Here is a 27,020-nt window from a genome sequence, read left to right on the forward strand (position 1 = left end):
GTGTGTGTGTTCTCAGTGACAGTGCACTGTTTCAGCAGTTCCTAGTGTGCGTGTTCTCAGTGACAGTGCACTGTTTCAGCAGTTCCTAGTGTGCGTGTTCTCAGTGACAGTGCACTGTTTCAGCAGTTCCTAGTGTGCGTGTTCTCAGTGACAGTGCACTGTTTCAGCAGTTCCTAGTGTGCGTGTTCTCAGTGACAGTGCACTGTTTCAGCAGTTCCTAGTGTGCGTGTTCTCAGTGACAGTGCACTGTTTCAGCAGTTCCGAGTTGTGTGAGTGTGTTCTCAGTAACAGTGCACTATTTCAGCAGTTCCGAGATATGTGTGTGTGTGTTGCAGTTGTATAAGACTCTGGTGCTGCCGCATCTGGAGTATTGTGTGCAGTTTTGGTCGCTATACTATAGGAAGGATGTGGAGGCACTGGAACGGGTGCAGAGGAGGTTTACCAGGATGTTGCTGGTATGGTAGGAAGATCGTATGAGGAAGGGCTGAGGCACTTGGGGTTGTTTTCATTGGAGAAAAGAAGGTTTCGGGGTGACTTGATAGAGGTGTATAAGATGATTAGGGGTTTAGATAGGGTTGAACGTGAGAACCTTTTTCCATGTATGGAGTCAGCTATTACGAGGGGGCATAGCTTTAAATTAAGGGGTGGTAGGTATAGGACAGATGTTAGGGGTAGGTTCTTTACTCAGCGAGTCGTGAGTTCATGGAATGCCCTGCCAGTAGCAGTGGTGGACTCTCCCTCTTTATGGGCATTTAAGCGGGCATTGGATAGGCATATGGATGATAGTGGGCTAGTGTAGGTTAGATGGGCTTGGATCGGCGCAACATCGAGGGCCAAAGGGCCTGTACTGCACTGTATTCTTCTATGTTCTATATAGCACGGTGGCCCTTGGCTTTTTGCCCATTAGTCTCAATCTATATCCTTCACTAATGACCCTGTTGTTTATGGAAACATCTTCTCACTATCTACTCTACCAAAACTCTTCAGGATTTTAAACTTTCCTATTAAATTTATTTAGATTCTCTACAGTGTGGAAACAGGCCCTTCAGCCCAACAAGTCCACACCGACCCTCCGAAGAGTAACCCACCCAGACCCATTTCCCTCTGACTAATGCACCAGACACTATGGGCAATTTTGCATTGCCAATTCACCTGATCTGCACATCTTTGGACTGTGGGAGGAAACTGGAGCACCCAGAGGAAACCCACGCAGACATGGGGAGAACGTGCAAACTCCACACAGTCACCCGAGACTGGAATCAAACCTGGGACCCTAGTGCTGTGAAGCAGCAGTGCTAACCACTGAGCCACTGTGCCACCCTTTATCTTTCAATAAGGTTTAAAGTGACTTTTGCAGCCAAATGTTTCTCTATTTGGTTACCAACACTACGCAAACCAAATAGAAACCTCTTATTTCAAGTCACAAACTCAAACTTGCCTGTTGCAGTTGAGTGAAGGGGTCTGCCAAACAATAACTGCCTGGCAACATGTCATGTGACAAGTGAGATGTCATCATGATGTGACTGACCAATTGATACATGACCACGCTTCAGAGTGTTCTTCTCTACAATTAACACACCTTACCACTCACAAGATAGCCACTAGATTAATAGCAGGAAGCACTGAGGGAGAAGACAAATGGGAAGGATAAGACTGTACTGCACCAAACCCTGTTTTCAGGCTGTTTGTAGACTCCATGCCTCCTGCAATCTGCAGTCCACATTTAACAAAAGAATCAGGCAATTTGGAAATCACAGTAAAAATAACTCGTTGTGCAGATGAGATTCTATGATCATGTATACTCCAGACATTTTCAGAAGGAAGACTGGCAAGTATTCCACTGAGATAAGATCTGATGAACTAATTCAAAAAACTTAAAGAAAAATCCCTAAAAAGGTGAAATAATATATGCTAGTAACCTTTGTATGCACATCAAACATAAACTTTGTGATTTAAGAACAGGTATTTTTTGTGATTTTAAAAAATAGTTTCCATTTGAGAGTCAGTAAAAGATTAAATCAATGAAAAAAAATCACAAAAGATTGAAATTTGCATTTACCATCTAATTCCAGGGTATAAAAGAGTTCATTCCAAGGGGTAGAGTTTTGACAGAAGTCACTTTAGGACCCACGTTAATGAGGGGTTTGATAGGGCGAACACGAAGAGGCTGTTTGCCCTTGTGGTGAATTTGTAATTAGGATATGGAATTCAACAATAAATGATCTGTCATTGAAGATGGAGCTAAAGATAAAATTCTGCCCTTGGAGTGTTAATAACCTTTGGAATTCTCTCTCCCAGAGAGTGGTAGAGGCTGGGTCATTCAAGGCTGAATTAGACATTTTTGATGCACAATTTGGAGTCAAGGATTATGGACGTGCTGATCAACAAGTGAACTTAAAGCCACAGTTAAATCAGCCATAATCATATTGAATGACAATGGCTTGAGAGGCCAAATGGCCTAGTCTCTCTTACATTTCTAATATTACAATCTGATGTACCTCACTGGCTGTAAGTGCTCTGGTATGTTCCAAATTTGTGAAAGGTACTACATAAATGCAAGTATCTCTTGGCTTTAAATGTGCATGCTGCAAAATCAACAAGATAAAATGAAGGCTCGGGTCTGCGGAAGGGAGCAACATTTTACACAGGCACGTTGGAATGAAGCCATTATTTCAACATTGGTTCGGAGCAGAGCCACACTATCATTAACAGATTACAAAGTCCGTCATTCAAATCAATGTTTTGCAAGTAAACACTGGACTCAATGTTCTGTACTTATCCTGCCTATTCTAGATAGTAAACCTTTTTAAAAAGGTTCTGCCTCTTTAGGAATTACACAAAAAATACGCTTGTCTTCACCTAACAAATAACATTAGAAACAACATCACGCCGCATTAATGTGGGCTTCATCATCATCTGCCACAGCATTAACAAGCTCTTTAAAGAGTTTAAGGGCTAGTTGTTCAAAACAGGAGGGTGGGGGCAGATCAGCAAAAAAACCTGCAGATGCTGGAAATCTGAAACAAAGAGCTGGAGAAACTCATCAGCATAGGTGGTGAGAGAAACGATTTTGAGTTGAATTTGACTCTTCTTCAGAAAGATGCAAAGAGTAACTTCAATTTTTGTTTTTATCATAGTAGCTGGCAACGATATCGTTTTTCAGTCTTTCATAGCCGGTGTCAGTATCAAAACACTCCCAGGTCAGATAACAGAACAAGGGGCCCAATTCTTCAATAGCTATGCACTGCAAGTAGCAGCAACTATTAAACAAATGAGAGCCTGCCTGTCCCTTTGCATTTCACCCAGTGCCTGCACTCAAACTCCATTTCAAAAGACCAAAACAACATTGCAAACTGGTTGAAAAAGATCTGAATGCAGCAAGTGACAACAGATCACCTCAGTGACAGAGGGCAGCAGAGCACAGTAAGGAAACTACATAGAACATAGAATAGCACAGCACAGTACTGCGCTTCGGTCCTCAATGTTGTGCTGGCCTTTTATCCTAGTTTGAGCTTAGACTAACCTATACATGTTTCATTGCACTATCATCCATGTGCCTATCCAAGAGTCCCGAATGTATCTGACTCTACTACCACCACTTGCAATGCATTCCACACTCCCACCACTCTCTGAGTAAAGAACCTACCTCTGACATCTCCCCTAACCCTTCCCCAAATCACCATGAAAATATGCACGGTGGCTCAGTGGTTAGCACAGCTGCCTCACAGCACCAGGGACCCAGGTTCAATTTCATCCTTGGGTGACTGTCTGTGTGGAGTTTGCACATTCTCCCCGTGTCTGTGTGGGTTTCCTCTGGGTGCTCTGGTTTCCTCCCACAGTCCAAAGATGTGCAGGTCAGGTGAATTGGTCAGTATCAATTGCCTGTAGTGACGAGTGCTTTAGTCAGAGGGCAATGGGTCTCGTTGAGTTACTCTCCGGAGGATCGGTGTGGACTTGTTGGGCTGAAGGACCTGTTTCCACACTGTAGGGAATCTAATCTAATCATGATTTTAAACCCCTACATTTATGCAATAAAGAAAACATAGTTTCTGACAAGCAATGACAATGCTGCAGCTTTGCACACCTTGTGTCCTCTCACTGACAGTTTCTTTAGGGTTAAGGATTAAGTTGGATGCCTTTCACCAACGCTGGCAATAAAAGATTGAGGGCATCACGTTGTGTGTGTGTGTGTGTGTGTGTGTGTGATGGATAGACAGCTGACCCTTATTTCCTGGTTCTGCCAGATTGGAAAAGAGCACAGGACTGGCACTTGGTCTAAAGTGGAAATAACTGAAATGGCCCAGGGCCTATGAACTGTTGCTGGTAACTCTCCCACTTAGGACCAGAGGAACTCCAGAAAATTAAGCAAATAAAAGGTACCAAGAGATTATGGGTCAGATTCCCAGCTCTCCGGGAGGTTTCAGGAATTAAAGACTAATCTCAAGGAATGTAACATTATAAAGCAATTAAAAAGTGTATATATAACTAAAAATTACACACAATTTTTTCTAGTTACGAAACCATTGCATTCGGGGAAAATGGCCAAGTGAACATTTAAATCTGGAAGCAATGTTCCAATATGTTACACCTTGCCATTGGATAAAGTTAATAAAGATTGTTTCGCTGCTTATTTGGAACTGCCCCTTATGCATTAAAATGAAGCTGCTTCCATTGAAATGTTTATGTCTGAAGATTGGTTGCACTGAATGGATTAAGAAGTCTGCTGTATATCCTGTATATTTAAATGCAGTAACATACTGACTAGAGCCTGGTCATTTCCATGGTGAGCCACAATCATAAAACAGGTTCATGACTGGAAATCTCTGATAGTACTCTTGCCAGCTGTAGTTCATTGGTGGCACTGCCATTCTGTTATGAGGTTATGGATTGAGTTTTCACACCAGAAACCTGCGCACAATCTACGTTGGTACTCGAGACTGCCACACTGTCAGAAGCGCAGTCTATAGATGAGACATGAAACAGAGATCCTGTCAGCCCTCTCAGGTGGGCATAACAACCAGACAATGGCACTATTTAACAGAGGAGCTGCTCAGTTCTCCATAATGCCCTGCCCAATAATTGCCACTCAACTAACATTACCATAAACACAGATATTCTGGTCATTATTACATTGCTATTTGTGGGTGCTTGCTGTCCATAAATTTGTCGCCACGTTTCCTCCTTTTTAATAGTGACTTTGCTCCAAAAAGTACTTCACCTTCTGGAATTCACTTTGGGATGTGCCAGGGTGGTGAAAGACGCTATACAAACGCAAGTTCATTCTTAGCTTTACGTGGTAACTCCAGCAACTTTGGAGCCACAGGGCAGTGGGTTTCAGCTTCTTCAGGAGAAGGAGGAGGAATATAGTGAGCAGGGATGTTGGAGAACAAACCAGTAGTGGTAAGGTGACCTCTAGTTGCACTCCTTCAGGCAATCTTCCCACAGCTAATGGCAATAGTCGGATAACAGCTTGCATTGTTTCGGCTAAAGCCAGTAATTCAATCTTGTGGTTTCTGATGACATGCTAAACAAGAAAGGTTCCTGACATGCTCAGAGCAGCTCAATTGAAATCCTTGAGCAGAGTATCCGCAGGTTATGGCTTATATTCAATCAATCAAAGATGGCTGAGGGAATTAGAGAGGGGGAATGGGTGAGGGACGGCATGGGGTGCAACAAGCAGGCAGGGTCAGGTGAAGGCTATCTGTCACCACAGCCCTACCCAAAAGGGATCCAATTCTGGAAAAGCTGTTCATCCTTGAGAAAGAATTGTGTGAAATATAAGCCTCTTTTCCAGATCCTACCACTGGCTGACTTGCCGTGTACTTGCACCATTTTTGGCTTTTATTTTGACTTCCCCTTTCCGGCATTTCCAGTTTGGCTCCTTTGCACTGTTCTGCAAGAGCAGACAACCCCTCAAGACTCTGGCGAAACAGAGCTGTCATAAAATTGATACTGTGCCTTCTAAATTTATGACATGCAAGCAGACTGTCAGCGCAGCATCCACAGCCAACTCTTCACAGTAGGCAGAGTGAAATTTATTGAAGCAGTCGTAAATCAAACACTGAAACAAAGCAGAACAGGTTGCGGAAATCTGGAGTAAAAGCAGAAAGTGCTGAAAATACTCAGCAGGTCTGTTGGCCTCTGTGGACAGAGTTAACCAGGTCGGCAGCCTTTTATCAGAGCTGCCAGGTGTAGGAAAACTGTGATAACATTACACAGATGTCACACTGAGCTGAAAAATGGTAAATACAACCTGCTTTAGAACATAGAACATAAAACAATACAGCGCAGAACAGGCCCTTCGGCCCTCGATGTTGCACCAACCTGTGAACTCATCTCAGCCCATCCCCCTACACTATCCCATCATCATCCATGTGCTTATCCAAGGATTGTTTAAATCTCCCTAATGTGGCTGAGTAAATGGCATTGGCAGGTAGGGCATTCCACGCCCTTACCACCCTCTGAGTAAAGAACTTGCCTCTGACATCTGTCTTAAATCTATCACCCCTCAATTTGTAGTTCTGCCCCCTCGTACAAGCTGATGTCATCATCCTAGGAAAAAGACTTTCACTGTCTACCCTATCTAATCCTCTGATCATCTTGTGTGTCTCTAACAAATCCCCTCTTAGCCTTCCTCTTTCCAATGAGAACAGACCCAAGTCTCTCAGCTTTTTCTCATAAGACCTTCCCTCCAGACCAGGTAACATCCTGGTGAATCTCCTCGGCACCTTTTCCAATGCTTCCACATCCTTCCTGTAATGGGGCAACCAGAACTTTACATAATATTCCAAGTGCGGCTGCACAAGCGTTTTGTAAATTTACACAATTTACGACCCTGTCTCTCTCACATTAGCAAAGAGGGGAGGTAAAAACATTGCAATACAGTTCTTTTTCTTTAAGAAAACATGAGACAGGCTAAAATTAAATTTGCAAATAATATGATCGAAATTTACAAATAACAAACTCATGCATGCTCTCTCACTAACGGAACCATTGTCTACAGCTAAAGTCTCCTGGAGTCTGGCTCCGGGTTAGGACATGTCCATCCACTGAGTGCTGGAGGACCTAGAACTGGGGAAGAGGTAGGGATTGCCTAAGGGTGACAAGGAGGAGTGGTCTGGATGGATTCCGGACTGCCCACCACACCCCAAACCATTGAGTTGCTGCTCTCAATAAAACTCCTCTTGGTAGCTGTGGCCATTGTAGTGCAGCATTTGGGACATCTCAAAAATGAAAAGGGAAGCGTACATAAGGTCCAGGCAGCTAAGAACAGAACGGGCCCTGGAGGAATATCAGAAGAGTAAGACCAGTCTTGAAAGAGGAATCAAGTGGGCTAAAAGGGGTCATGAAATAGCTTTAGCGAGCAGAATTAAGGAGAATCCCAAAGCATTTTATTCTTATATAAGAAGCAAGCGGGTAACTAGAGAAAGGATTGGTCCGCTAAAGGATAATAAAGGAAGGCTGTGTTTCGAACCTGAGAGAATGGGTGAGATTCTGAATAATTACTTTGCACTAGTGTTCACTGAGGAGAGGGACATGATGAATGTTGAGATTAGAGATAGAAGTTTGATTACTCTTGATCATGTTGACATAAGTAGGGAAGATGTGTTGGGTAGGCTAGAGGTTATTAAGGTGGGCAAATCCCCAGGACCAGATGGGATCTATCCTAGGTTGCTGAGGGAGGCGAGAGAGGAAATAGCTGGGGCCCTGACAGATATCATTGTAGCATCCTTCAACACAGATGAGATGCCAGAGGACTGGAGGGTTGCTCATGTTGTCCCCCTGTACAAGAAGGGTAGCAGGGATATTCCGGGTAACTACAGACCAGTGAGCCTGACGTCACTGGTGGGAAAGTTCCTGGAGAAGGTACTGAGGGATAAAATCTATTTATATTTGGAAAAGAATGGGCTTATCAGTGATAGGCAACATGGTTTTGTGCTAAGGAGATCGTACCTTACCAACTTAATAGAGTTATTTGAGGAAGTGACCAAGTTGATAGATGAAGGAAGGGCTGTTGGTGTCATATACATGGACTTTAGTAAAGTGTTTGATAAGGTTCCCTATGGTAAACGAATAGAGAAAGTGAAGTCACATGGTATGCAGGGTGTTCGAGCTAGGTGGATAAAGAACTGGTTGAGCAACAGGAGACAGAGAGTCGTAGTTGAATGGAGTTTCTCGAAATGGAGAAAGGTGACCAGTGGTGTTCCACAGGGGTCAGTGTTGGGGCCACTGTTGTTTGTGATATACATAAATGATCTAGAAGAGGGCACTGTTGGTATGATCAGCAAGTTTGCAGATGACATGAAGATTGGTGGAGTAGCAGAAAGCATAAGGGACTGTCAAAGAATACAGGAGAATATAAATAGACTGGAGAGTTGGGCAGAGAAGTGACAGATAGAGTTCAATCCAGACAAATGTGAGGTGATGCATTTTGGGAAGTCTAAATCTTGAGCAAATTATACAGTGAATGAAAGGGCCTTGGGAAAAGTTGATGAGCAGAGAGATCTGGGAGTTCAGGTTCATTGTACCCTGAAGGTGGCTGCACAGGTGGATAGAGTGGTCAAGAAGGCATTTGATATGCTTGTCTTCATCGGACAGGGTATTGAGTAAAAGAGCTGGCAGGTCATGTTAAAATTGTACACGACATTGGTTTGGCCGCATTTAGAATACTGTGTACAGTTCTGGTCGCAACATTACCAAAAGGATGTGGACGCTTTGGAGAGGGTGCAGAGAAGGTTTACGAGGATGTTGCCTGGTATGGAAGGTACTAACTATGAAGAGAGGTTGACTAGGTTAGGTTTGTTTTCACTAGAAAAAAGGAGATTGAGGGGGGACCCTCATGAAGGGTATGGACAGGCTAGATAAAGATAAGCTTTTTCCCAGGGTGAACGAGAGATCATACTTTCAAGGTGAGAGGTGAAAGGTTTAAGGGGGATACAAGTGGCAAGTACTTTACACAGAGGGTGGTAGGTGCCTGGAACGTGTTGCCAGCAGAGGTAGTAGAGGCAGGCACGGTAGATTCATTTAAGATGCGTCTGGACAGATGCATGAGTAGGTGGGGAGCAGTGGGATGCAGATGCTTAGGAATTGGGCGACAGGTTTAGATGGTGAATTTGGATCGGCTCAGGCTTGGAGGGCCTGTAAATTTTCTTTGTTCTTTGAAACCTGTCAGTACTTCCCCTGATTGCCACCGCTCTTTTGAGGTGCTATAGGTCACAGGTTTGGAAGGTTCAGTGACTTGGAGACTTGGTGAGTTGCTGCAGTCTGTCACAAATATTGCTGTGGTGGTGGACAGAGTGAATGTTTATGGATGTGGTGCCAATCAGGCTAACAGTTTCAGATGATACTGAGTTTTTCTGAGTGCTGTCAGATGCACTCATCCAGACAGCTGGGGAGTATTCGATCACATTCCTGGTTTGTGGTTTGTAGATGGTGAACAGGCTTTAGTTTATATTTAGATCAACAGAATAGAACTTAAAACTGTAACAGTACTGCCTTTAACTGCAGCAATTAACAGAACAGGAGCTGGGCTTAACTTCCAGTATTCAGCTTCTCTGTCACGGTTTCCTCCCCAAATAAACTAAATCCCTGAGTTTTAGCCTCTCCAGCTGAAAGTTGTTCCAATTATGGTCAACAATTTTTTATAAAACCATACCACTTTGCCCTAGCCATTTTAACACTTTATGTAACTCCTATATTACAGATAAAGAGCTTGTGAAAGCCTCTGGCTCATATATTATCCCGCTATCACTCTGCTATTATATAATAGTTTGCATGTAATTTGCATTAACAGCAGCCTTAAGTTGGAGGATTTCTCAATGTTACTCAATAGCAGCAGAGTTCAAACTGGGACTGTGCTCAGGAAAACAGAAGATATGTGAATTTTTTTTAGCTCTTCACAGTGAAATTAGAATTTCCCAAAATGTGTGGGAATCCCCAACAGGTCACCAGAAGAGGAAAAACACTCCATCCACCTTAATTTAGCAATTCCAGAACAACACAGCACTCCCTCCAATACTGTATGAGCACTTTAAAAGAATCCAGAGATTTGACAACAACAACTACTCAGCTTGAAGTCCATTCCAAATACTGATCATTCCCTGAATGAATAACAGCACGTAAGGAAACCAATTTTCCTTTCCTAAAATAAACTATTGAACCAAATAGATCTTTACAAGAATTATTACTTTGAAAATAACAAGCGTGGAATCTAGGGGTTATTCATTTAGAGTCATTGAGTTGTACAGCATGGAAACACACCCTTCAGTTCAACTCGTCCACATCAGCCAGGTATCCTAAACTGATCTATCCCATTTGTCAGCATTTAGCCCACATCCCTCTAAACCCTTCCTATTCATGTACCTTTTAAATGTTGTAATTGTACCAGCCACCACCTCCTCATTCCATACATGTGCCACCCTCTGTGTGAAAAGATTGCCCTTGGGTCTTTTTTTAAATCTATTCCCTCTCACCACCCTACCCTGTGAAAAATACCTTGGCTAATCACCTTATCTATGTGGTCAGAATTTTTTTTTGTCACCTTTATTAGCTTATGCTCCTGTATTTATTTATGAGCTAAATTTAAATTCTCCAGTCGCCATGGTGAGATTTGAACTTGTGTCTCCAGATTGTTGGTCACTGACCTGGTAATGTAAACACAATGCTACTGTTTGAAAGTACAACTCTGCAATATGCTGGGACAGGGTCAGAAGTCAAGTCTTTAGCTTGCTGCCTGAGCCAGACGACTGGCTACAGAGTTGGCAGTGACCTAGAATGAAAATCTTCTATAAAGGGTAAGACCTTCCTTTCTAAATAAAGCATTGAAGGTCTCACCAATCCCGGTGTATTTACTCAAGCAACAGTGACCAAAGCAAGCTGCTCCTTACCAGTAACAAGACTTGTCTCGACTCTCATAGTCCGTGAAGTCGGAGCTGATGAAGATATCCTTATATATGCGCCCACACAGGCAGTAAAGATCAGATGAGATCTGCTTCCCAGTCATCACCACCGGCAGGATCACTGATAGGGCTCTCTCCCGATCTCCAGGTTGGTTCCTCCTGTCATAAAGATACCTCCACAGTCAGAGAAGATTGACCAGTGAAAGCAGTGCTTAGTGTCCCCATACATGCTTTACTTTCAGACCTTGCCCAGGAGGCTATTTGGCCCAGTGATTCTGTACCAGCCTTTTGAAAGAATTCTGACTTGACTCACTCCCTGTGACTGACCCTCCTGCCAAAGGGAACAATTTCTTGGTAATGGTTCCAAGAATGTAGGATTTTAGTTACAGGAAGAAGTTGGCTTTGTTCTCTTCAGTGCAAAGAATTTTGAGGGCAGATCTGCAGGAGATGGACAACATAACAAATAGTTGAAAGAAATAAATAAAAATCTGCTCATTAGTTGATGGCGCAAGAACAGAGTTGGGCAAGAAATACACAGGAGATGTGAGGAATAGTTTTCTTTTTATACACAGTGAGTGACAAAGTTTTGTAACTCACTGCTTACGATGGTAATTAAAACAGAGACAGTAACTGCAAAAGAAATTGTGGTCACATGGAAAAAATTACAGGGATATCAGCATCGGCGGAAGACTGGGCAGCACAGTGGCTCTGCGCATGCCAGGGACCCGGGTTCGATTCCAGCTTTGGGCGACTGTCTGTGTGGAATTCTCCCTGTGTCTGTGTGGGTTTCCTCCGGGTGCTCTGGTTTCCTCCCACAATCCAAAGATGTGCAGGTCAAGTGAATTGGCCATGCTAAATTGCCCGTAGTGTTAGGTGCATTCGTCAGAGGGAAATGGGTCTAGGTGGGTTACTCTTCAGAGGGTCAGTGTGGACTTGTTGGTTTTAAGGGCCTGTTTCCACATTGTAGGGAATCTAATCCAACCAATAGAACCACCAGGAGTCAACATTAATGTGATGGGCTGAATAGCCTCTTTCTGTGCCATAATGACCCTATGGCTACAGGTATCCCCCGCTATCTGAAAGTAGAGCTTTCCTATGAAACCTTTCGTAAGCGGAAATGGGGTAAAGTGAAGAAGAATTAATTTATTTGGGAAAAGGTTTTCCTTTTCTCATAAAAGCAAAAATCCTCTTCGGATTTCTTTAAGTTAGCAAAAACAGGTACTAATGTAGGACTTTCAAACAAGCAAAGTGGTGTAAAGCGAACTTTCAAAATGCGGGGGTGACCTGTATATCGTTACTCTGAACACTGCTACCAAAACCTCTCTAACTCGAAGGAGAATAATCCCAACTTCTCTGATCTCTCCACTTGTCTCCTCCCTCACAGCAGCATCTACTTCAGAAGGGCCCAAGGAAGGCCAGGGTGGCTACAAAATGTTTCAGAAACTGAAACAGGAGGACAGGTGGAGGTATTGACTAAGGAGATGTTTCACTGCTGACAATAAAGAATGTTCCAGAGGGATAAAGGACAAAATAAAATTGGCTTGTATTCAGGAACAAAAAATGTGCAGTTACATTGCACAATGTAGTCTACCATCCAGCAACTAGTGGGAATGGTGTGGAGGATGAAATCTGCAAGGAGATTACAGAGGTACAAGAATGATCAAGTCATTATAACTTACATTTTTCAGAAACTGACTGACATAGCAATAGTGGAAAGGACGGAGAGGAGGATGATTTCCTAGAGATGGCTCAGAAATATTTCCTACAGTAGTACTTTAAAAATCCATTGAGGAAGAGGAACAGGCCTTAGACTCGGTCCTTGAAAATAAGGTTAGTCAGGTAGATCAAGTTTCAATGAAGAACATTTTCGGGTACAGTGATCACGGGGCCGTAAGGTTTAAGCTGTGTGTGGAAAAGGACATTGAACAAACCAGAATAAGGATAATTAACTGGGGAAAGGCAGCTTGTAGTGACTGGAACGAGCTCAGCCAGGTAGACCTCACAGAATATGAGTTCTCTGATTGGGGCTGCTAATCTGGTCCAATCAGGGAGCCCTGGCTGACAGATATAAACAGGAGTTTCAGATGTTCTGCTCACTTGCTGAATCAGCTCTGTGCTAGCTTTTTCTCAAGCATGCTTCAAGCTCTGTCTAGCTAAGTCAATATTTAACCAAGTTATCTTCTCTATCCACCTTCTCAAATCCTTCATTATTTTAAAACCCTCTATCACATATCTCAAACTTCCTTGACTTAAATAGCCCTACAGTAGTATCTCACTTATCTCCTTGTAACTGTAAATTACTATCTGCTATGAGTTTGATGAATCCACACTCCATGACATTGATATATTCCCATGTTTTGGAGCCAACAAATTCTCCAAGGGCTCTAACTTCAACAATGTTATGTTCAAAGTGAGAAAGTCATATCCATTTCCCAGTACCAAGCCTCTCCAATCCTTCAATCCACTGTGATATAATTCAGTAACTATTTCATTTTTCACATGTCAATAACCGCAATGCGAGGGAGATCAAGTTACACCCAGCAGCAAGTCCCACCCAAAACTTTTACATCTGATTTGAAAGTAACCTGGCAATTATTTAAACAAATAGATAACCCAAGGATGTTAACATTTAAATAGTGTGAAATCTGATTGCTTGTCAAGTCACAAATTGTCTACTGCAGTCAACTAAACAGAACAGGAAAACAATTCCAAGAATGTTCAAAGAGAAGTTTTTCTCTCTCTCCTCATTCCAATTTTGCTCACTCACTTCCTGCTCTGCCCCTTTCCCCATTCTTTCCTTCTTGTCCTCCCACTCCCACTTTCTCCCTCTCAGTCTGACTTGTCACTCAGCCTCCCCGTCTGTCCTCCCTTCCCATTGCCACTCCCTCTCTCAGCAGCAAGGATATCTCTGTTCAAACTTTTCATCCTTTCTTGCTCTTACCAGTAAACACTATCAGTTTCTCTCTTCTATTACATCTGGCTTGCTGCTGATTTTTCACATCTCCTTTTGCCCTGTCAGACCACCTATTTTGCTTCATTATATCCAAGAACTCCTTAGGAGAAGCAATGCTAATAATTCAAGGGCTTTGATAAACTATCACAAGCACAGGTACAGCTGTGTTTGTCTGTGTTTTGATGACGCTGTTAACGCTACATACTCCACTCTGAAATGATCTTCATTTCAGAGTGAGAGCTCCTAGTCCTGGATGCACTGAAAGATTCAAATCATGCTTCAGAACGACGTAAACTATCCTCAGAATCACTCAACTTGCCCTCTTCCATATTAAAGAGTTTGTGGCAAGGAATCTTTGTACCTAAAATGGCGCTAGAAAAGTGACATTATACACTTTTCACTGCACTCCTGTATCCCTGTGTTTGAGTACACCTGACAATAAAAACTAATTCTAAATGTAGCAGGGGAGGAGCTGGTGAAAATATCCTAAAAAATTAGAACTTGTTAATCAGAGGCAAAATTACGTCCCATTAGATAATTTTAAACCAAAATATATGGCGGGCAGCATCACTTTTATATTCATCAATGAATATTCATGAAACAGGGACAGTAATATCAAGAATGAAATTGTACTTATAAAGCATATTCCACAACGTGTCACAACCCAAAATGTTTTACAGCCAATGACATACTTTTGAAGTGTTGTAATGTAGGAAATACAGCAACCAATTTGCACAAAGCAAATTCCCTCAAAAGGGGAGGAAGATTCCAAGCAATCAGATAATGCATTGAAGATAGAAAGTCAGGCGCTGAGGGGTGACCTTATAGAAGTTTATAGAATCATGAGGAGCATGGATAGGGTAAATAAACAAGGTCTTTTCCCTGGGGTAGGGGAGTCCAAAACGAGAGGGCGCAGGTTTAAGGTGAGAAGGGAAAGATTTAAAAGGGACCTAAGGGGCAACTTTTTTACGTAGAGGGTGGTACATGTACGGAATGAGCTGCTAGAGGCAGTGGTGGAGGCTGGTACAGTTGCAGTATTTGAACTGCTGTGCTCTTCAAGCACCACTAATCCAGAATCTGGTTTCCAGCATCTGCAGTCATTGTTTTTACCTATATGAATAGGAAGGGTTTGGAGGGATATGGGCCAAATGCGGGCAAATGGGACTAGATTAATTTAGAATATCTGGCCAGTATGGGTGCGTTGGACTAAAAGGTCTGATTCTGTGCTCTGCATCACTGTGACTCTATTTAACCTCGACTGCTGGTAAATCATAGAATCATAAAGTGCAGATGGAGACCATTCAGCCCATCGTATCTGTGTCAGATATTTGGAAATCGTTCCTAATTCATTGCACTTTCCAGGCCTTTCCCCATGAACCTTCAACGTTTTCCTCTCCAAGTCTGTAGCCAAAAAGGTTAAGCTCACATCCAGTACCTTCACTGACAACCTGCTGTTAAAACCCTCAATGGGTGAGATGCATTGGTAAGAGTGCAGAGGAAGTTACCGAGAATAGTTGAAGAGATGAAGCACATCCGTGTTGAGTCACAGCCTGGTGCTTTTTTCCAATATGCCTCACAATAGATCATCAGTGGACCTGGCCTCCAACGTCTGAGTGGCTAAGAGAGTTGCTCAACAATCCTCCAATTCCTGGGAAATGCTGCTACCTTTTCCCTCAGAAAATCACTTCGTATGTCAAACTTTCCAGGGACTGAGGGGAAAGAATGAGTTGTAGGAACACAAGCTGTTCATTTAACCAACTGAGCTCACTTCCCCCATTCAATAAGACCATGGCTGATCTTCCTGCTCAACTCTACCTTATAGAGCTTTTCTCTTATCACTTAATCCATAGTCAAACATCCTCAGTCTTGACTCTACTCAATGATTGAGCATCCACAGTTCTCAAAGGTTGGGAATTCCAAAGATTTGTTGGCCCAGAACAAGGAAATTTCTCCTCAGCTCAGTTCTAAATGGCTTATGCTCTGACAGTCACCCATTAGCTAGATTCCCCAAAAAAAGGAAAACTTTCTCCAAATCTACCCGGTCAATCACTTGAAGAATTTTATTTGTTCTCTAATGAGATCACTTCTCATTTTTCTAAATTCCAGGCCGACTGGACTCAATCTCTCCTTATCGAACAATCCTCACAGCCCAGATATCAGTTCAGAGGATCTCCACGGCACTTCCTCAAGATGTCCTTCAGTCCGAAGACCAAACTGCATACTGCACCCCAGGTGGGACCTGACTAATGCCCTGTATTACTGTGGCAAGATGTCTTCACTCCAAGAGCCTTGTAACAGAAGGTAGAACACTACTGAACTTCCTAACTGCCTGCTGTACCTGAACGTCTGTGAAAGGAATGAGGTGACCTTATTGGCTTTAAACACATTTTTGGAGTCTAGATGCTGTTATAAATTAGAAAAATGTGGCAAAGTCCCACAAAGTGATGATGACCAGCTCACTTCATTGATGCTGGGTGAGAGATAAATGTTAACCAGTACAGCAGGGAGAACTCTCCATCTCTGGATCAGAATGGGAGCCCAAGACCTTCAGGAAATATCCAAGGGGACAGAAACGTTAAGGTCTCATTAGTGAAATAACTCCTCAGAAAACACAGTCCTCCTTTCATTATGTATTCTGTTGAAGCTTAAATCTGAAATCTTCTGATGCAGAGGAGAGGGCTAAACACTGAGCCCTCCAAAGAAGCTTAAGACAAAGACGCCCACATCCCCTCACCGTGCATCCTGCCACCTCCTCGGAGAAAAAAAGAGGGGGTGAATGATATTCGGTGAGGGCGATCATGTGGAGCTACCCATGAGGAAATGCAAGCACAAGGCTGTTCCAGGGTCGTCACAGAGTTTGGAAAGGGAAGTGTCAATGAGCACGTCTCGATATGACACCTACCTGTTTAATGCAAAACAGTAATGAAACTTGATATTCGGGAGTTCTGCCACATTACACGTCGGCAGCTTCTGCAGAGTTTCCACCAGTTTGATAGTTGCATCAAGATCCTTTGAAATGAAAATAGCAGAGAGTCAAAACTCCCCAATTACTGTTACTCAGCAAGGGCTAATTATTATTGTCTCTCACTAGCTCACAGCAGCTCACATTGAAAACCACTTTCATGACTGCACGCTCAGTTAGTGTGACCATTACTCAAGAATTATTGAATTTGAATGTGTTCTGAGTTCTATTCTCCTGCTCTCCTTAACCCACAACTTTCCCTTCTTCTTGCTCCCATTAAATTGTAATGTCAGTAATTGGGAGCCATGACGTAGAGCTATCAGTGTTGGACTGGGCTGGACAAGGTCAGAAGTCACACAACGCCAGGTTATAGACTAGCAGGTTTATTTGAAGCGCTGCTCCTTCGTCACCTGAATATCGAAGCTTACTGCACACCAAAATTTTGAAAAAACAAACCATTTTACACTATATAGCTATTTAAAGCAGAAATTGCTGGAGAAACTCAGTAGATCTGACAGCTTCTGAGAGAAGAAAGCCGAGTTGTCATTTCGAGTCCAGTTCTCAGTTCTGACGAAGAGTCACCGGACTCAAAACATTAACTCTGCTTTCTCCCCACAGGTGCTGCCAGATCTGCTGAGTTTTGCAAGCAATTTCTGTTTTTGTTTCAGATCTCCTTCATCCACACTTCTTTGTTTAACTTTAACTATTTAAAACAATTTTACCACAAGCATCAGAACTGAAGATTCAACCCTTCTATCTTCAGCAAAATCTTATGGTCACCCGGTCTCCACTTTAAAGATCTTTATTAGTTGGTCTGGCTGTAATTGGTTTCTGGAGCTTTCTGACCTCAAACGTCTTCAGAACAAACACATACTTTTCCAAACACTCAGTTTCTAGCAGTTTTCTGATCATGGACATTTTCTGTTAAGTTACTCAGGTCATTTTCAAGACTTTTTTAGAGGCTGAAATTATCAGCATCTTTGCTGTCTGACTGAAGTTACATACATTGCTTGACCTTTTGTATTTCTGTGATTCCAGGCTCCTGTTGCTAGACAACAATAATCCTTTACCCATTTCTACCCTTGCTTCTAATGCACCGAACTATTCACCTCAAGGGTCTTGAAGATGTCATTTAGATGTTTGTAAACAAAACTTAAGCTAATTGAGTGTCACTCAAAAATGAAGCTTTAATTATATCTTTCTTTTCTTCACACTCACAATGTAGAAATACAAATCAAATTTAAAGCTGTCACAGTTCTGCGCACTTCAAGTTTCCAAATGATAATAACAGCAATATATCATGAATCTTCATCACACACCACAGTCTCATAAGCGTGTCAAGACCTTGGAGAGAATGCACATGAGGTTTACTGTATCTGCGGAACTGCAATGAAAAAAGTGAGGAAGCTTTGAAATAAAAACAGGAGGAATTCACCTGTCTGGCATCGTCTGTGGAACTTGAGCTGTTCTCCTTCAAGAAGGTCAGATTAAGAGATTTGACAATGGTGTTCAAACTCATTAATGATGTTGAAAGACTAAATAAGAGGAAGTGGTTTCCAATGGCAGGGGTATGAATATTCATTAGACATAGACTAAAGTTGCAGGTAGAACTAGTCAGGTAATTAGGTAAAAACAATGACTGCAGATGCTGGAAACCAGATTCTGGATTAGTGGTGCTGGAAGAGCACAGCAGTTCAGGCAGCATCCTAGGAGCAGTAAAATCAACGTTTCAGGCAAAAGCCCTTCATCATGAATAAAGGCAGAGCCTGAAGCGTGGAGAGATAAGCTAGAGGAAGGTGGGGGTGGGGAGAAAGTAGCATAGAGTACAATAGGTGAGTGGGGGCTTCCTCCAGGCGTCTGGTGGTGAGGGAGCGGCGGTGAAGGAGGCCCAGGACCTCCATGTCCTCGGCAGAGTGGGAGGGGGAGTTGAAATGTTGGGCCACGGGGTGGTGTGGTTGATTGGTGCGGGTGTCCCGGAGATGTTCCCTAAAGCGCTCTGCTAGGAGGTATCCAGTCTCCCCAATGTAGAGGAAACCGCATCGGGAGCAACGGATACAATAAATGATATTAGTGGATGTGCAGGTAAAACTTTGATGGATGTGGACGGCTCCTTTAGGGCCTTGGATGGAGGTGGGGGAGGAGGTGTGGGCGCAGGTTTTGCAGTTCCTGAGGTGGCAGGGAAGGTGCCAGAATGGGAGGGCGGGTTGTAGGGGGGCATGGACCTGACCAGGTAGTCACGGAGGGAACGGTCTTTGCGGAAGGCGGAATGGGGTGGGGAGTGAAATATATCCCTGGTGGTGGGGTCTTTTTGGAGGTGGCGGAAATGTCAACGGATGATTTGGTTTATGCGAAGATTGGTAGGGTGGAAGGTGAGCACCAGGGGCGTTCTGTCACCTTCATCCCCTCCCCCACTCACCTATTGTACTCTATGCTACTTTCTCCCCACCCCCACCCTCCTCTAGCTTATCTCTCCGCGCTTCAGGCTCTCTGTCTTTATTCCTGATGAAGGGCTTTTGCCCGAAACGTCGATTTTACTGCTCCTCGGATGCTGCCTGAACTGCTGTGCTCTTCCAGCACCACTAATCCAGAATCTAGTCAGGTAATTAATGAACTACCAGTGGATGCAGTGCATTTGGATGTTTTGAAGGCATTCAGTTAGGTTCCACAGGTTTTTACACAACATGAAGACTAATGGAATTGTGTATGACAAAAAAGCTTGGATTGAGGATTGTTCCATGGACAGAAAAAAAGGTAGGAATATGCAGTGAAGTTTCCATATGATCAAGTGTAACTGGTAGAATGTCACAGAGCTCAGAGCTTGGGCTATTAATCAATATCAAGGCTTAGTCAAGGGACCGAGTGTAATACTGCCCTAGTTTGTTGATGTTCCGAACTAAGTGGGTAAGTTGGCTGTGGGGGGTACCTGAAGAGATTGCAAAGGGACATTATCTAAGACATTGGGCAGGACTGTGGCAGATGGCACATTACGCAAGGAAGTGTGAAATCAGCAGCTTTGATCAGAAGCATCAAAAAGCAACAATGTTTTTACAAAGGTGAAAGGCTCGTAAATACTGACAAAGAACTTGGGGATTATTGTGCATGACTCACAAAACAGGAATATACAGATGTAACTATAAATTCTCAAGGCAAGTATTGCAAGAGATGGAATTTAAAAGATAGTTTTATACTGCTGGAGTCTGATAAGACCATACTTGGAGAATGGGTGTTTGTTTTGGATTCCTTGTCAAATGACGGCAGACTTCCATTAAAAGAAAGTTCACTACATGATTGCTGCAATAAAAAGGTTATCCACTGAGGACAGCATCAGTAGAATGGGGCCAGATTCCCTGATTAGAAAAAAGAAAATACGATCTAAAATTCTAAGCAGGTCTGGCACGAAAAATGCTGCTAGTTGTTTTCCCCAGGAAGTGCAGAATGAGAGATCATATTTCCTTGAAATGAGATTGGCCATTTAGGTGAGGAGAGATTTCGTCACTCAGAGATTTGTAAACATTGAGCATTCCTTGGGCCATGGTGTATTATCAAGACTGAAATCCTTACATGTTTGGACATTCACAAAACAAGGGGAAAGTGTGAGAGGATGTTGTAACTCAGTCATGATCTTACCAAATGCTAAAGTAGGATTGATTAGCCGTGTATCTCCGCTCTTATCTCTGAGGCTATGCTGACAGGCAAAGGAACGACTGGTTTTTTTTGTCGAGCAGCAAGTTTTAATTATCTGGAATGCACTTTGCTTTTCTTTATTCTTTCATTGGAGGTTGCCTATCCCAAAGGGCCCTTGAACCTGGTGCTTATTTGAATACTTCAGAGAGAAGTTAAGAATCAACCACATTTCTCTAGGCCAGACTGAGTAAAGATGGCAGATTTTCTTCCTGATAGGGCATTACTTAGCGATAGGGGTTTCTATAAACAATCAATGGTGGTTTAATGGCAAAAATGCTGAAACTTCAATTTTGTTTTCAATTTCAGACATTATTAAAGTTGATTTTAAATTTCAAAGAGGCCTGTGACCAGTGGAGTGCCACAAGGGTCGGTGCTGGGCCCGCTACTTTTTGTCATTTACATAAATGATTTGGATGCGAGCATAAGAGGTACAGTTAGTAAGTTTGCAGATGACACCAAAATTGGAGGTGTAGTGGACAGCGAAGAGGGTTACCTCAGATTACATCAGGATCTGGACCAGATGGGCCAATGGGCTGAGAAGTGGCAGATGGAGTTTAATTCAGATAAATGCGGGGTGTTGCATTTTGGGAAAGCAAATCTTAGCAGGACTTATACACTTAATGGTAAGGTCCTAGGGAGTGTTGCTGAACAAGGAGACCTTGGAGTACAGGTTCATATCTCCTTGAAACTGGAGTCGCAGATAGATAGGATAGTGAAGAAGGCATTTGGTATGCTTTCCTTTATTGGTCAGAGTATTGAGTACAGGAGTTGGGAGGTCATGTTGCAGCTGTATAGGACATTGGTTAGGCCACTGTTGGAATATTGCATGCAATTCTGGTCTCCTTCCTATCATAAAGATGTTGTGAAACTTGAAAGGGTTCAGAAAAGATTTACAAGGATGTTGCCAGGGTTGAAGGATTTGAGCTATTGGGAGAGGCTGAACAGGCTGGGGCTATTTTCCCTGGAGCGTCAGAGGCTGAGGGGTGACCTTATAGAGGTTTACAAAATTATGAGAGGCATGGATAGGGTAAATAGGCAAATTATTTTCCCTGGGGTTGTGAGTCCAGAACTAGAGGGCATAGGTTTAGGATGAGAGGGGAAAGATATAAAAGAGACCTAAGGGACAACTTTTTCACACAGAGGGTGGTACGGGTATGGAATGAGCTGCCAGAGAAAGTGGTGGAGGCTGGTACAATTGTAACATTTAAGAGGTGTTTGGATGGGTATATGAATAGGAAGGGTTTGGAGGGATATGGGCCGGTTGCTGGCAGGTGGGAGTAAATTGGGTTGGGATATCTGGTCGGCATGGACGGGTTGGACCAAAGGGTGTGTTTCCATGCTGTTCATCTCTATGGCTCTATAACAGCTGCCGTAGTGCAGTTTGAAACGCTGTCTCTACAGTATTAACCTGGGAGTTTGGATTACTTGGTTAGTGACATTATCACAATGTCCACTTCTGTGCTGTTTCGTTCCATTACATGACAATCACTAAGTGTTCCATTTATTCTTATATTCCTATCTTTAATCTGTCTGTTTCTGTGCTTTTAAATCTATGCGTCTCACCTTTCCCTTTAGCTTCCTGCGCTAAGAATTTTGCCTGGCTAGACTCACTCGATATCCCACATGTTCTCTGGACGCGACAGGTCTGCCTCCCAGCAACTTCACTGACGCTAAGTTTCAAACCAGTTTGGCAGCCTCATTAGCTCATGTTCTTTGCTGTGACATTATTGCTCAACAATCCCCACTTGCCTTTTACTGAAGTTCCTACTAGCTTTGTTTCACAGTGTTTTAAGAAGTGACTGCGGCTAACAATCAAAAAGAGACCAGTAACTGACAAACATCTTTCACAACCCAAGACATTCCACAGCCAGTAAATTATTGTCAAAGTGAATTCACTGTTGTAACATTGGAATTAGATTAGATTAGATTAGATTAGATTACTTACAGTGTGGAAACAGGCCCTTCGGCCCAACAAGTCCACACCGACCCGCCGAAGCGCAACCCACCCATACCCCTACATTTACCCCTTTAACCTAACACTACGGGCAATTTAGCATGGCCAATTCACCTGACCCGCACATCTTTGGACTGTGGGAGGAAACCGGAGCACCCGGAGGAAACCCACGCAGACACGGGGAGAATGTGCAAACTCCACACAGTCAGTCGCCTGAGTCGGGAATTGAACCCGGGTCTACAGGCGCTGTGAGGCAGCAGTGCTAACCACTGGGCCACCGTGCCGCCCTTTTTCAATTCCCGAGTCGGGAATTGAAAAAGAAACCATCGGGCTCACTAATCCTGCCATGGCAGAGAGAGGAATTTGACTTAAATAAAAAATATCTGCGATGAAGGTCTAATGATAAATCCAATGTTGATTATTGGGGGAAAACCCATCTTGTTCACTGATGTCCTTTACGGAAGGAAGCTGCCACCCTTTACCTGGTCTGGTCTACATGTGACTCCAGACCCATAGCAATGTGGTCAACTCTTGACTGTCCTCTGGGCAATTAGGGATGGGCAATAAATGCTGGTCGAGCCAACGATGCCCACATCACAAGAATGAATCAAACAAAAACTTCCAGGCAGCAAACTTACTCCAATAACAATGTGATATAGACCAAGTAATTTAATTGAGGGATAAGCATCGGCCAGGTCAGTGGGAAGATATTGTTCATCTGTCTCCAAACTAACACAAGAACACATGAAACAGGAGCAAGAGTGGACCATTTGGCCCATCAAGTCTGGCCCGCCATGTAGCATGATCATGGATAATTATGGATTTCAACTCCAGTCTCCTGCCCACTTCCTATATCCCTCAATTCCCAGGACACCAGCCGAGAGCATCATGGGATCTTTCACATCCACCTAAGCCAGAAGATGAGGTCCTGAAGTTGATCATCTAATCGAAAAGGCAACATTTCACTCTGTGCTACAACTGGAGTGCCAGGCTGGAATACAGCTGAAACTTTAACCTTGATGCTGACAATACACTGGGGCGATTAGAAGTGGCATTCTGCCAGCTCCAGCAAGTCTCTTCAAGTCTAACTACGGGCAGAAAATAAAGAAGGAACTCCTTTCTTCAACATGCTTCAAGAAAGCAAAGGCTCTGAAAAGCAGAGTGTGCGGAAAATGAATTGACCTTTAGCTTGGTTGGCCCACACTTAAAAATATCATTCTGGTCTCAAAAAAAAAACTGAAACTAAGACACGAGAGGAAATGTTCAATGGGTCAGAGCTCTCTCTTTAGAACAGAAGGCTGAGAGATGGTCCTTACAACTCTATTTTGATTTATCCCCCACCCACTCTTCCTACCTCTCCCTCACCTTTGATGTTTTGCATTGCTTTTAATGGACTTTGCATGTAAATTAATCAATTAGAGACCACAGATGATTTACTGGTGGTGATTAATAGATGAGAAAATGTCTTGTGTGATTTGGTGATGGGGAAAATATGCTGTGCAGTTGTGTGTAAGATTCAGAATCTGGAAATAAAAAATTAGAAAAAAGTTGAGTGGTGATTTAATAGATGCCTTTAAAATTATGATAAGGTAAACATGGAGGTGTCCTGGGTCTGGCTGTAGGAGTCACCAATACAAGACAGTCACGGAAAAATCCATTAGAGAATGCAAGAGGGAGACTGTGGTGTACTGGCAATGTCACAGTAACCAGAGCCCCAAACTAATGCTCTAGGACAGAGGCTCAAATCCCACGGCCCACGGTAAAATGTGAAATCATTAAATATCTGGAACTGAAAGCTAACCTAATAATAACCATGCAACCCCTGTTGATTGCTGTAATAATCCATCAAGTTCAGAGACATCTTATAGGGAAGGAGGTTTGTCATCCTCACCTTGTCTCTCCTACATGTGACTCCAGACCTAAGTTAATGTGGTTGACTCCTAACTGGTCTCTGAGCAATTAGGGATGAATGATAAATGTTAGCTCTCATCAGGCATGCAGCAGCCCTTGAATTTTGTTTTAAAAACTAGGAGAAATTATTCTGTAATCAGAGCATGTCAAGAATATAGAACTCACTCCCACAGGCAATGGACAAGGTGAATAACAGGCAGGTCCAAGGGGAAGCTTAAATCATAGAATCCCTACTTTGTGGAAGGAGGCCTTTCAGGTCATTTAGTCCATACCAAAGAGCAAATCACCCAGATCCCCAATATATTCCACAACCTTGCATTTCCCATGGCTAATTCACCTAACCTGCACATCCTTGGACACTACAGGCAATTTAGCATTGCCAATCCTGATGAAGGGCCTTTGTCCGAAATATCAATTTACCTGCTTCTCGGATGCCGCCTGACCTGCTGTGCTTTTCCAGCACCACTCTAATCTACACTCTGATCTCCAGCATCTGCAGTCCTCACTTTTGCCGAATCCACCTAACCTGCACATCTTTGGACTGTGGGAGGAAACCTTCACAGACACTGGGAGAAAGTGCAAACTCCACACAGACAGTCACCTGAGACTGGAGTCGAACCTGGGTCTCTGGCACTGTGAGGCAGCAGTGCTAACCACTGAGCCACCATGTTGCCCACAGGATGAATGAGAAACTAAGAGAAGGATATTCTGACTGGAGTTCAGGTGGGCGGAAGTTAATAGAAAATAAACATTGACACAGACCAGTTGGACTAAATGGCCTAATTTTGATTTCTGTGCTAAAGTCAAGAGGATGACCAGTGTGATAAGGCAATAAAAGCTCAACTGAAATAAACAGTAAGGAAGTATCAATCAGTGCAGAAAACAAAAAAAAAGAGGTTAGGAGGTACAAAGATAAAATAAATGACATAGGAAATACAGCATATCAAACAGTGTCTAGGTTCGACTCCAGCCTCTTCCCATTGTTCTTCATTTAAATCTACAACCACAGCCCTCTATTCCTTTCTTGCTCATTTGTTGACTCTCTTAGCCTCTACTGCATTGATACTTTAAACACTCCCTCTGCTAGCAAGCTCCATATTCTCAATAGAATGTATACGTGGAAGGGGAGGGTGAGTGAGGAATGTCAAAACATTAAACAAGAAAATCAAAGTATAATGGACAACATTCCAAAGCAGACGGACGTTGGGTTGATTGGTGTTTGTGTGTGAGAATGTACACAGCCTCAAAGGAACGTAGATTGAGAATTAGGATTCAGGGAGGCAAGCTATTTCAGAAAACATTGAAGGAGTGGGAGTACAGCCTCAATGGAAAGACACGCAGAACGTGTTAAACTTCAAATACAACACTCCCTGGAAGTGCAAGAAGACAAAGTGATAAAACCAACCAACAGAGTTTAAATAGGAGCAAGAATTATAGATTTACCAAGGTGATGCTACGGATGGAAGCCTGTAGAATTGTGTGGATGGACCTAAGACACTGCAATGCATTCCACTGGAGTATTGTAAGCAAAGTGTAGACGTAATTGAGGCTTTAGGATTATTAAAGGTTTCGATAGCACAGGCAGGAGGAGATAGGTTCCCAATTTTCTGTCTTGGATGAGCAAGTGGGTTTTATACAACAATTGATTGGCTTCATGGTCACTTCAACTCATGCCTATATTTTAATCTCCTAATTCTTGAAGTAGATTTCAAACACTCAAACGGGAATGGTTGGAGTTGAACTCCAAACCTCTTGGTCAGATCAGTCACACAGTCATTACATTATCATTACCCTTAACCTGGTATCCTGGTTACCAATGCTAACTGCAGTTTTCACACTGAACCAGGGAAGAGTTACATGTTTGGCTGACTCCCTGTATATTTTGCTCACACAATGTTTGGCAGCTCCACGGGGAAAGATTAGAAAATGTGGACAGTCTGACTCACCATGTTGGGGGTGGACTGGCGCAATGGGAGGAGGAGTTGAAAGGGGAGTGTATTTGTGCACAATCAAAGCAGCCACTAACAATGTATTCCAACCCTAACAGATGTTTACAAATGTACAGTGAACTTACCATGAACCAAGATCCTAATCGTTATCTATTGGGATTTTAAGGACAGGAGACAGACCTTTAATCCCTTGACCCAGTCCTGCCTTTCAGTTAGATCATGACTGACCTATTTCCAGTTATGAATTAGCTTCATATTAAACATTGCTTGAGTTTGAAGAATTGAGGAAAAGTGGATTTACTTCAAGTCAAATGCGAAAAATCTGGAAAAAGAAGTCTTTGAGACATTGAAAACTGTCTTTTACAACCAAGCTTTGAAGAAATTGTGTGAATTTCTCACTTTCCCTTCACTGTTGCTGGGTCAAAGTCCTGGAACTCCCTCTCTAACAGCATCCACACAGACTGTAGCAGTTCAAGAAGGCAGCTCCCCAGCACTTGGGTCATCTGGAGACAGGCAATAAATGCTGGCCAGTCAGCGAAGCCCACATCTCGCAAATGAATAAAAGAAAAATTTAGATAACTTGGACTCATACATGAAAAGATTAGAGGGAAAAGTGCCAAACACAGGCAAATTGGACTAGTTCAGTTTCGGAAACTTGGTCAGCATGGACAGGTTGGGCTGAAGGGAATGTTGTAAAAACAATGACTGC

General features: G+C 43.0%; 1 protein-coding gene across 2 annotated transcripts in view; it reads right to left on the minus strand.

Annotated features, from left to right (window-relative positions):
• LOC122563748 (mitogen-activated protein kinase kinase kinase 5-like) overlaps window positions 1-27,020 on the minus strand; it is a 167,369-nt gene that overhangs the window by 99,438 nt on the left and 40,911 nt on the right. For both annotated transcript variants that reach the window (XM_043717937.1, XM_043717935.1), the window contains 2 exons: window positions 16,754-16,860; window positions 10,887-11,057 (listed from right to left, as the gene is read on the minus strand). In XM_043717937.1, coding sequence (XP_043573872.1) covers window positions 10,887-11,057; window positions 16,754-16,860 — 278 coding nt within the window. The remainder of the gene's footprint in view (window positions 1-10,886; window positions 11,058-16,753; window positions 16,861-27,020) is intronic.

The sequence above is a fragment of the Chiloscyllium plagiosum genome, chromosome 27 (genome assembly GCF_004010195.1).
Source record: "Chiloscyllium plagiosum isolate BGI_BamShark_2017 chromosome 27, ASM401019v2, whole genome shotgun sequence".
NCBI classification, from domain to species: Eukaryota; Metazoa; Chordata; class Chondrichthyes; order Orectolobiformes; family Hemiscylliidae; genus Chiloscyllium; species Chiloscyllium plagiosum.